The sequence below is a fragment of the Cannabis sativa genome, chromosome 4, assembly GCF_029168945.1.
Source record: "Cannabis sativa cultivar Pink pepper isolate KNU-18-1 chromosome 4, ASM2916894v1, whole genome shotgun sequence".
In the NCBI taxonomy this organism is placed as follows: Eukaryota; Viridiplantae; Streptophyta; class Magnoliopsida; order Rosales; family Cannabaceae; genus Cannabis; species Cannabis sativa.
In genome coordinates this window covers 7,100,348-7,112,786 of record NC_083604.1, presented here as the reverse complement: position 1 = coordinate 7,112,786, position 12,439 = coordinate 7,100,348, and the positions used below count along the sequence as shown (strand labels likewise).

At 32.2% G+C, this 12,439-nt stretch overlaps 1 protein-coding gene across 1 annotated transcript; it reads left to right on the top strand.

Moving 5' to 3' along the window:
• Window positions 1–1,570: 1,570 nt before the first annotated feature.
• Window positions 1,571–6,362, top strand: LOC115712537 (uncharacterized). Its single transcript, XM_030640828.2, has 6 exons — window positions 1,571–1,973; window positions 2,278–2,345; window positions 2,433–4,239; window positions 4,373–5,692; window positions 5,820–5,868; window positions 5,961–6,362. The coding sequence occupies exons 1-6, from the start codon at window positions 1,853–1,855 to the stop codon at window positions 6,106–6,108; spliced, it is 3,513 nt and encodes a 1,170-aa protein (XP_030496688.2). The 5' UTR covers window positions 1,571–1,852; the 3' UTR covers window positions 6,109–6,362.
• The last annotated feature ends 6,077 nt before the right edge of the window (window positions 6,363–12,439 follow it).

Below are 12,439 nucleotides of genomic sequence, written 5' to 3'. Positions count from 1 at the left end.
TTGCTTGGGTGGACGTTTTGGCTTCACGGCTTGAGATTCAGTTCTGGTATGTATACTGTGAGGGGCTATGGACGAGCAAACGGTCTAGAACGCCGGTGGAGCCTTGGTTTTGTTTTTTTATATAGTAAAGTAATCTCAGCTCAGTGGGATGTTACAAATTTATTTATTTTTTGCACTCAACTACTTATTTTGTTTTTAATATGAATGATCATTCACCTTTTTGCATAATTATTGTAAAACCCACTGTGTATTTCCAAACAGCTTTGAATCTTTTTAATTAATGCATCAAAATTAGTATTTTGTAAAATAAGGCAAAATATTAGGGCGTTACATATATATATATATATACTTGCATATACATATTAAACCATATAAAATATCATACAAATATATAATAGAATATGATAATTAATTATATAGAAGGAAATCAATGAATAAATGAATAATAATATGAAAGTGAATACCCAGAAATATATATATTATACGGTATAAATAAATGTATATAATATATATATATGAACGTAAATATGAAGATGAATATATATATATGTATATATAAAAATAAATTGAGTATGAATATATATAATCGGGATTATATAATATAAAAGTATATATAAAATATACATAATTTATATTATAAATGAAGAACCCCGTAAATATATATATATATATGAAACTCAAAAAAAAAATCAAGGCAGAGATATATAATCCGCTCTGATACCAACTGTTAGACATTTATATGTATAAACTGAAATATATGTATGTGTATATAAAATGCGGAATAAACAAATATATACACTATATAACTTAAGGATTGAAATACCTCCAGCCATTGATTCTTGAGCTTCAAACCCACATAATCTTTGATCTGCAAAGGAAACTGGTTGATGTGGGTAATCGGGCTTCCTCGTTCTCTCAAATCTCTTTAGATGGAATTTTGCTGTTATGAACAGAATGAGTGAGGAGTTTGGGGACCGAGACCCTATATTTATAGGTGAGATACTCCATCATTATCTGTGCCACATTAATTGTCAGAATATTTTGACAATTAATTTAGGAAATCAAATCAGGTAATGAATATAGAAATCTGACCATATATAGAATATTACATAATTGATTCTGTCCAGATTCAATGAATATAAAATATTCATTTATCAGAAAATCAATTATTTATTTATTTACTTAAATAGAAATTTATTTCTTTAAACAGAAATATATTTCCTTAAATAAAATATTCTTATATATATTGGTTTAATTTGTATATAAATAGAGATGGAAATAGATTATTATTGGAGATTAAGAAACAATAGGGTTTTCATTTTTTTTTCTATGAAATATTAAATAATTTATTATGAAAAAATAACCGATCAAATCCGCACTATTACGGATTGGATTGGATTGGATTTAAACTCTTATGCGGATCGGATCGGATCGGATTGAATGTTGTTTGACTAAAAAAGTACGTATTGGATCGAATGAACACCCCTAAATATAACTGTCTTTTGTGCGGTTTTTACCAAAAATAAGAGAGTTAAATGTATAAAAATTAAAACACAAGAGAGTTTGACTCACTAGAAATTATATTACTTCACAATTTTTTTTTTAAAAACAATATATCATAGTTCATCGTACGAGCATCAGCTGAGTCGAAACCCAAACCCTTTTAAGCGGGCGAGTTGTAAGAATGTTTCTTTTCTCTCGTACTCGGCCGTACCCCTAGCCTCCTTCTCATCTCATCACCGTCTTCTGCGTCTGTCCCGATCATCTTCTCCTTCGCTGGCCGTACTGGCCGGTGTTGAACGAATCCACTCCACAACAACACCGCCTCCGAGGATTTCTGGTTCTAAAATCAATGGCTTTGAAACTCACCGACACCTCCCATTCGGATGACCGTACCGTGTTCATAGACACCAGCCTCGACACTCACTTCGCCATGGTCGTCTCTGAACTTCACACCGTTTCCGACCTCAAAGGTATAACCTTCATTACTTCTCTCTATTTCTTTATTTTTTATTTTTCAGAAAATATTGATATTTGGCTTTCTTGGATGTGTTTAATTGAACTAAGTAGTAAGTACCGATTATTTGAATGTGTTTAGTCTGTTCTCTGAAGTTTGCATTTTATGCCTTTCTTGTAGAAAATCAAGTTTAATGTTTTTATCAATAAAAAAAGCTTAACCTGTTAGAACCTAAACCCTTTACTTCTCTTAAGGTGATTTGTTCGTGTGCTTTATTGTTTCCATATAATGTTGAATGATTCTTCTGTTTTATGAAACAGGGAAGATTGAGAAAGAACACAGATTGTGCTTCACTAATGTTGGGGAAATAGTTGTTCATGCTCTCAAGGTGAGTTTCTTTGCACAGTTAACTGTTCTGATCTTTTTTCTGTCTTTTAATAAGGTTTGCATCAATGATATTTTGTTTACCTGGCAGGTAAAGCGCCTTGGAAAACTCTATTACTTACCAGATTATATGCTCGTAAGTGATGCTTTTGACAAGGCCAAGAAGACATGGTTTCTTAGTGTTGATGCTTCTTTTGTAAAGAAGCATCATCAGGAACAACTTCTCCAAAATCCTGATTCTAACAACCTATTATTAACTTGCTATGGCTTCAATACTAATACTTCACAATTTGATCAAGTTGCTAATAGAAAGCGCAAGCTTGAACATTTACAGGAAACAAATATTGATTCTTGTAAAGACACCTCTAAGCCGGATATTGTCTCTCAGAAGTTGTGTATCAGCACCAAAAGTGATGAAGCTAAGCAAGATAGTTTTCAGCAGCGCAACAAGTTAGTTGGAGAAGAATTGCAATCTGATCAAGTTGCAAAAAGACGCAAGATGGAACATTTACAAGAAAAAAATATTGATTCTGGTAGGGAGACCTCTAAACCAGAGTTTGTATCTATGAATGACATTCTGGAGCGCAGCAATTCGATAGTTGAAGAAGCTACAAAAATTGATCAACTTGCAAATGCTACCTTGGCTGGTTTAACTGCCAAGCCTACAGATGATGTCCATGCAGTGAGCAAGGACTCAAGAAAAAAGAAGAAAAAGGGAATGAAATCTACAAATAAAGATCAAGTATTTTCTGAGGCTCCATCTTTGAGGAATGATGATTTAGGCACTGCAGAAGGTGACCATAAAAATTTAGGTGAGGTACCTGCCACTGCATCTGCTCCTTTACAAGCTGAACATTGTACAACTCTTCCGGAAATCTCTACAAAAGACAAGCAATCTGATATCATCCCAGGAGCAGATGATGTCCATGTAGCGAGTAATGAAAAGAATAAAAATGAAAATGCTTCTTTGGATGATTCAACGGCCCAGCCTACAAAAGATGTTCATGTAAGTAATGAGATGGGAAAGAAGAAGGGAAAGGGGAAGAAATCAAAAAGTAAACTTGATCAACTAGTTGCTGGGATTCCATCTTTGGGGAAGGATGAGCATATTGACATCAGCTCAGAAGTTAACCATAAAAACTTAAGTGGGGAGCCTGACACCGCATCTGCGCGTTTACAGGCTGAACATGGTAGAACTCTTCAGGTTACCTCTACAAAAGACAAGCAATCTGATATCATCCCAGGAGCAGATGATGTCCATGTAGCAAGTAGTAAAAAGAATAAAAATGAAAATGCTTCCTTGGATGATTCAACTGCCAAGCCTACAAATGATGTCCATGTAATGAGTAATGAGATGGGAAAGAAATCAAAAAGTAAACTTGATCAAGAAGTTGCTGGGGTTCCATCTTTGAGGAAGCATGTTTCAGAGGAGCATTGTAACATCACCGCAGAAGTTGACCGCAAAAATTTAGTTGAGGAGCCTAGCATTGCATCTGCTCCTTCACAGGCTGAACATGGCATAACTCTTGCAGCAACCTCAACGAAGGAGAGTCAATCTGATATTATCCCAGGAGCAGATGATGTCCATGTACCGAATAATAACAAGAATAAAAATGAAAATGCTTCTTTGGATGGTTTAACTTGCAAGCCTGCAGATAAGACGGAAAATAAGAGAAGAAGAAAATCAAAAAGGAAACTTGATCTAGTTGGTGCTGAGGTTCCATCTTTGGGGAAGGATGAGCACTATAACATCACTGCAGAAGTTCACCATAAAAGTTTAGGTGAGAAGCCTGGCACTGCATCTGCTCTACATGGTATAACTCTTCCGGTAATCTCCACAAAAGAGACGCAATCTGACATCGTCCCAGGAGCTGAAAAACATGCACTCCCATTATTAGGTGAGCCTTGTCTGGTATATTGATATGTGAAACAAGTTCATTTGATTTGTGTTACTAGACAACTTCAGATATATAACTGAAACAAAATTTCTGATGATTTATTTTAATTCTGCTTCTTTTCTTGATGCTGAAGATCAAAGTGGAGCAAGTGTAGACAAGGCGGCAAGTGCAGCAGACAAAGTGATAAATTTAAAGAGTCATTGTCCTCCTAATGCTGAGCTGATTGCTTCTCTTGCTGTCAAAGAGCCCTTAGATCAGCAAATGGATGTTTGCGAATCTGGGCATAAGAATGTTTCACTTAGTCGGGTTGAAGGAGCGGTAGAAGAGAATTCAGCCTCAAAGAAAGGCTCAGTGCTGTCAAACAAGCCTAACTCACATAGCCAAAATACAACTGAGCTAAAAATACAAAATGTAAACGTCAGTGCTGATCTTTGTGGTGAAAAGACAACTGATGTACCTATAAAGTCTTGTAAAAAGATAAAAACTAGAAAGACCAAGGGTTCTGTTCTAGAAACTGTGGCCACATTAGGTAAAGAAGATATAAAAGAGCCTGAGCCTAAAATCTTTGTTCAACCTCTTGAAGCTAAGAAAGATGAGGACCTGAGTAAAACTGAGGGGAAGAACATGCAGCAAGCCAGCAAACATCAGGGTAAAGCTGAAAATGTGGAAAACCGAGAGAGAAAGAACTCTAAAAGGAAACGGAAATTATCAGAAAAGAACCTTCCTGATATGCAATTAGAGGATCGAAATACAGTTGATCAAACATCTACACAAACATCTGATAATCAGATCAAAGGTTCTGCAGTGGGAAATAAAGTTAACTTGGCAAAAGATTTGTCTGAAGGTTTTGCTACCACTAATGGAGCCCTTGTTGGCAAGATGACCAAAACAAAGAGAGCAGCTCATATTATTAATTTCAAGGAAGATCAAAAAAATGGACATTCAGATGAAACTTCATCCAATTTGCAGAGGTCTCTGAAGCCAAATGATAAGCAAGAGAATGAAAAACCCGGTGAATCAACAGTTCAGCCTGTGAAGAAGCAGCCAAAAGCTTCTAGGACTAAAACTCCTGTGTCTAATGTTTTGGATAAGGTAAATTTGATTCCTAATGAAATCAGAAGCCACAATGTCGGGGGTGCTGTTCATTTGCAGAAAAATACTGATTCTGTTTTGGTTTCAAAGTCGACCTTCCAAAGATCAAGGACCGAGACTAAGCAAGAAATACTGGGTGCAGCTGAGGGAAAAGTTTCTAAGAAGTACAATGGAGAAATCTTGAACAGCTCAAAACAAAACAAAAGATTAACACCAGGGTCAATTTTCAAGGATGATGATGAGAGTTCTGAAGATGAAGAAGAGGTGGGTTCAGATAGCAGCACAAGAAGTCCATCAGATCACTTGATATCAGACTACTCAGATGGGGAGAGCAATTCGAATTTGCACACACCGCATAATGGTAATGGAGAATTTTATATCTCCAATTTCCCTTTCTGTGGATTCTGACCATTGCAATACATGATTATTCTTATTTCTATACATTTATCACGTTTCACCTTATTCTAATTACTAATTGCATCGAACAGGATCTAATAACTCGCCGAAAACCGAAGGGAGAAACATGAGAAAATCTTCGTAAGTAAAATTTGAAATTATGCAAGTCAATTTTTTCGTTTATGCTATATTTGTAGAATCTAAAATCTGTTCTCTATTTATTATTGGTATAGTCTTTCAAGTACAAAGAACATGGCTCTTGATGAGATCTTTAGAAGCTCAAGCAGATTCAAGCTAGCCAAACGAACAGCAGCCCAGTTGGTACTAGAAGAAGAGAGTCAGAAGCAAGTTGATTTTGTCCCAGACAGTCAACCAATATAGTAAATTTTTTGATCTTTCTTGGCTGAAGTGAGTGAGATGAGATTTGCTCCTTTCAAGGATATTTCTATGTCATTCCATTTGGCAATTCCAACGTTGTCCATTTCTTCCAATTTTGATTTGTTAATGTTGTTGTGGAAGTAATGTCCTTAAGATTATTAATCTTTTATCCTATACTAGTTTTTGGACGTGCTTTGCAGTTTGCACGTGTGATATGTATAATTATATAGATTTCACATTATTATTTTTATTTTAAACTAGTGGGAGATACACGTGCTTTGCACGTTTAACATAATTTTTTATTTTGAAGGGACTCATCAATAGGATGTTCACTAGTATCCGATCTAATTCAATCCGCACGATTCAATTCAATCCAATCCGCAAAATGCGAATATCCGTACTTGCGCGGATTGAATTGGATTGAAAAATCTAAAATTTGTATTTGTGCGGATTGGATGTTGTTTTACCTCAAAAAGTAACCAATCTAATTCAATCCGCACTTAATTATATATATTTTTAAAAAATTATATAATATATAATATATATTAATTTTCAAGTAATATAAAAAAAGACACAAATTTTTAATTTTTTTTTTAGTAATATATTGAGTTGGTGTATTTTATTTATTATATAATAAAAAATATCAAAAAATTTATTCTTATTCACATAAACAAATACACATAAATTTAAATATATATATATATATATATATATACTAACTTATTTATTTTACTAATGAATATATATATATATTTTATTTTAAATCTAAAGATGAGTACATATATATTGACATATATGGATATTGGTTTGATTTATATATAAATGGATATGGAAATAGATTATTATTAGAGATTAAGAAATAATAATTTTTTTAAAATTTTTTTCTATGAAATATTAAATAATTTATCATTAAAAAAACAACCGATCCAAAATAACTGATCCAATCCGCACTATTACGAATTGGATTTAAACTATTATGCGGATCGGATTGGATCCAAAATATGAAATCCGCACTTAGTGCGGATTGAATATTGTTTGACCAAAAAAGTGCAGATTGGATCGGATGAAACCCCCAAAATTTTGCATTTTACAAAATCATAAGTACATTCTAATATTTAAAAAAAAAATTACTCTTAATATTTTTTTGAATTTTTTTTGTGACATTATTTTGTGTTAATTTAGTAATTATTTAAAAAAATCATAATTTTTTTTTCAAATTGTTAAGTATTTTTTTTTTATTTTTTTCTAATAGAATTTCATATAATTTTTTATTTTAATATTTTTGTCATAATATTTTTTATTTCATATAATATTTATAACACTATATATACTATATATATAGATATATAGTATCATAAATAACAACAAAAAACTAGCCAATAAACAGAGAAATTAGAGATAATTGGATTTTTCAATCATATTCTCTCTCTCATGTGTGAGACTCTCTCTTTATCTCTTCTCACACGCCTACACACTATTCATAGTGTGTGAGATTAAAACCCTAATCTTATTACAGTGTCTCATAATTAAGTTGAGTACACATTGTAATACCTAAATATGTTCATCCTTTAAGATCTAATAACCCACTTTATTCTTGAGTGTTGAGACTGACTTGGAAGATCAAAGTGTGGATTCTTCAATCATGTTCTTGGATTAGATGTTCGATTGTTATACGAAAAGAAACATGGATACACTGATAGGCATCAAGAGGTAATTGAATTTCTTTCAGTAGATTAGATTTAATCTACATACATTATGTTGAGATCCTTGAGCTTATAGTTCATATTGGATAAAGATTATTTATCAAAATTCTGCTTCCGCTTTTATAACTCTGATACGGATCATAAAAACCAACAAAAACCTGCTTCCAGAGTGTGATGGTGTCCTTAAGGGTCCCCATAAGTCATTGTAAATGTAATCTAGTGTTCCCTTGGTATCCTTTTTGCCAGTACTGAACTTGACTCTACAAGCTTTACCAAGAACACAATACTCACAAAAATCTAACTGCTCATACAACCCTCTTTAAGTAACATGGCCAAGTCTCTTGTGCCATACTTCAGTTACGTGCTTGCTTGAAACACACACTTTCGTGTTGTTCATCGTGATGCCTTCCATAGGATAAATCCCATTTGATTTCTTACATCTCATCACCACCATTGAACATCTATAAACGTTCATTACTCCTTCCTTAATTTTTAACAATCTCCAAGATACACAATCTTATAATTTTGAGATGTAAATTCTTTGAACTAAGATTTATTTGGCATCATATGGAATGAACACCCAGAATTCAAGATCTATTCAGAATGTGAATTCTTAGAGGTTACTAGAAAAGCACTAGCTGAGTCATAACTGTCACTACTCACTACTGCATCCCCTTATGATCTTGAACTACCCATTTAATGCCTCTCTGGACACGCCCTTTGAGATGCCCTGTTTTTTTACAAATCCAGCATCTAAGATTCTTTTGGCTATCAAACTGCGATTTAGATCTTGATTTTACTTTTAAACCTTTGTGACTTTCTATTTTCTCACTTCTACCTCTTGTAAACAATCCATCACCAGCTCCAGAATTCTTTGACTCACTCCTCTGATTCAGCTTTTTTAAGACTGATTGCACATCATCGAGTGTGATCGACTCTCTTCCATACAACATTGTATCTTTAAAGTGTGCAAAAGACTTCGGTAAAGAATTGAGCAACAACAGGGCTTGATCTTCATCTTCAATGGTGACACCATTGTTTTTAACATCGATAATCAACTTGTTAAATTCATCAATTTGTTCTCCAACTTATTTTTCTTCCATCATCTTGAATGAATACATGGCATGTTTCAGATATAATCTATTCACCAATGATTTAGTCATATACAGACTTTCAATTTTCAGCCACACATCTGCGACTGTATCTTCTTTTGAAACTTTTCTCAAAACTTTATCTCTGAGATTCAAATGATTGCACTATGAGCCTTTGCAAGAGTCTCTTTCTTTTCCTTTTCAGACATCAAATTACAAAGAGACTTATCTCCTAGCATAGCAAAGCCTCGTACAACCTTTGGTGAACCAACAAAGCCTTCATCTTCATCCTCCATAATCTAAAATTTTTCGTATCAATAAACTTTTCAACATCATATGTACTTTGCGACATTCATGATTACAAACCGTTCTCTAATACCGATTTGTTGTACGTAATAGAAACAATTAATGACTTACGATTCAATATACCAGACCAACAAACACGCAACACAATTAAGAAACAATAAATCAAAAGATCACATAATTCATGTAATGAATTAAGCAGTAAAACAGAAAAGAATAACACTAGGTTTAACGAGTTCGAGCCATGTGCAATGCTCTACATCTCAGTCAGAATATCAACAACTATATCTTTATTGATATCAATATTTACAAGGTTACAAGAATATTCACAAACTTTCAGAGATTACGAAAAAAAATTTCTCTCTCTAGTTTAGACTCTTTCTCAACCTTACACTATCACGATCTTCACTTAAGCTATAATGGTCTGATTCACTTCAGATTACAAGGATTAATAACTATTTATAGATTTATAAATTAGCTCCAAAAATATCATGGCTTATTTACACCACCTTAAAGGATCTAGTTCATCTCCAACAATAATAATCCTCGTCAACTTGTCAACTTGAAGAACACGCTTTCAGTACAAGCCATATTAGGATTTGTACAAGTGCTTATTCCAGGATGAATAGCCATGACTAATAGTAAGTTATCCGAAAGTTCATCTCTAGACTAATAACAAGCTATCTGGAGTTACAATACATACCCGGTACAAGCTTACTTGGAAACCTCTTCCTGCTTCTACAAAATCTTTCGCCTAAGACTTTTTTAAATCCACACTAAGCTTCTCGTATCTACTCCCTAGATTCACAGCTTTCTTTCCATATGACAAAACTTGTAGCCATAATCAACAAATGTTGATAAAGGTATCAATTGCTTCTTGATTAGGCCTTCCCAAATCAAAACTTAAACTCAATCTCTCCCTGCTTCAGAAATGAACAATTGAGAAAATAAAAATAAAAATAAGAAGAAAAGAGCAGGGAATTGGTATCAATTGCTTTTTAATTAAGTCTTCCTAATTCAAAGCTTAAACTCAATTGCGAGAATCAGTATAAATTGTTTCTTAATTAGGCCTTAAGTTCAAAGCTTAATTTCAATCTCAAAAATCCTTTCCTATAGTTCGAAGCTTAAACTTAATCTGCTTCAAAAATGAACAGTGGAGAAAAAAAAAAGTTAAGAAGAAGAAAACAGCAGAGAGCAGCTATCAAAAATTAGATAAATAAATAAAGTTGGAGAAGAAAAGAAAAAGAAAATAAGAATACTTCTAAAATATAATAAACCTTTTCTTTAACTATTGACAGAAATAAACAAATTTGAAAGAACGAAAATATAAATTGAACTTTATATAAAGGGGGCTAGTATGGTAGAGATTGGGTATTTTACCTATCAATAGGGATATTGATTTATAGCCCTTTATTTAATCTTGAAAACTACACCAAAATTAATATATATTTTTTTATAATTAACTTTTAATATTATTAATGGTAGGTTCAACTAACAAACTCCAAACCTAATGTTTTTATTTTTTTATTTTATTTCTATTTAAAATTTAGTTTTAATTATATATTTTTTTATTTCAAATTTACATAAAAAAATATTTCAATTAAATTTATTTTTAAAACAATAATTATACCTATAAAAACCTATAACATATTCAACTTATAGTAATTTTATAATAATCACTCTTTAAATAATTAAAATGTCATGAGTTTAATACTTTAGAAGTAATATTTTATTTTCTTTTCTTTACTTATATTTAATTTAATATTTCAATTAATTTAATAGTTTTAAAATTCTATCATATTTTATTAATTAATTTTATTATTCAAGATTATAATGTTCAATGTATTTAAAATTTTTAGATATAAAATTAATTATTTACATCAATTACATTATTTATAAAATCATTCATGAACTAGTAAATAATATACATTCATTATATGCTTATTCTTCAACTTAGTTTAAGGTAAATGTTCAATGTATTTAAAATTTCTAGATATTGAATTAATTATTTATTTTAATTACACTATCTATATAAAGCATGCATGAACTAGTTAGCAGTACACATTTTTAACATAATTATATTTTTTTTGTCAATAATTTAAAAAATATATTTTTTTTTGGATCACACCATCAACAACATTAGCAAGGTATGTATTTTTTATTCATATATGTATATAACATTATTGTATCATTATTATATTATTTTTTTATTTTGTGTACAACTTATTTTTCTTTTGATTTTTCTATTTTTTTAGATGTCTTCTGATGAAGATTGGATGGCTGCACCAAATAAAACATTTGATCTTAATGAAGCAATACAACGTATTGAGAACAATATATTGTCTATCAAAAAAGAGACACGCTAAACACTTATTAGGGACCTAAAATCAAAACTAGGAATAACTATATCAATAAATAGGATGGTAATGTTCCAAACAACACAAAAATGAGAAAAACTAGGGTTCTAAAAAAGGCCCAACCGGCAGACCGATTCCCAATCGGAAGACGGGTTCCTAGGGACCAACCGGTCGACCAGTTGTTACAGGTTCCCCTGAACCGGTCGACCAGTTTAGTGCAGGGAACCCCAAAAATATCCCCCACAACTCAAATCGAGCCCAAACTCTACCATACTCTCTAGAACACCTCCATATACTATACTAAATCCAGTTCAAGCAACAGAACACATCAAATAGCTCAGAAATTAGAAACACCATTAGAGAGCTAAGTTAAGCTCTCTAACTTCAAGTTTGAGTAATCTGTAGCACAATTAGCTATCTTAGCACAAAATCAACTAAAATAAACTTATCTTAACCCCAGAATTCAAACCCAAACTAGCTGCACACTACAGAACCTCAAATCACTAAAATCATGCAATTAACCTATCTTGAGCTAAAGAAAACCATAAAGAAGAAGGCTAAGCATTATACCTTGAATTGGACCTCCTATTTCTAATTGAAAACTCTTTAATTGCAACAAGGGTAGTTTAGTCATTTACCACTCCCGACAAATCCCCAATATCTCCAATGCCTAACAATAATACCCCGCTACTGACATTCTAAATCATACAAAACGTGACTCTCTAGTGGCCCACGTCGCTTTCCACCGTTACCGAACACAAGCACAGAAAACGTGAAATTCACATATATAGCATAATAAATACATTTTAAATTTAAATAAATCTCTATAAACATGTAAATTATAATTAATAACTCAATATTGTAATTAACCCTAATCATT

Excerpts from the sequence above, each read along its gene's own strand:
- LOC115712537 (XM_030640828.2), top strand. The coding sequence starts at position 1,853 with ATGGCTTTGAAACTCACCGACACCTCCCATTCGGATGACCGTACCGTG. Across the intron at positions 2,346-2,432 it reads TAGTTGTTCATGCTCTCAAG|GTAAAGCGCCTTGGAAAACT; the intron begins GTGAGTTTCTTT and ends TTTACCTGGCAG. Across the intron at positions 4,240-4,372 it reads ACATGCACTCCCATTATTAG|ATCAAAGTGGAGCAAGTGTA; the intron begins GTGAGCCTTGTC and ends TTGATGCTGAAG.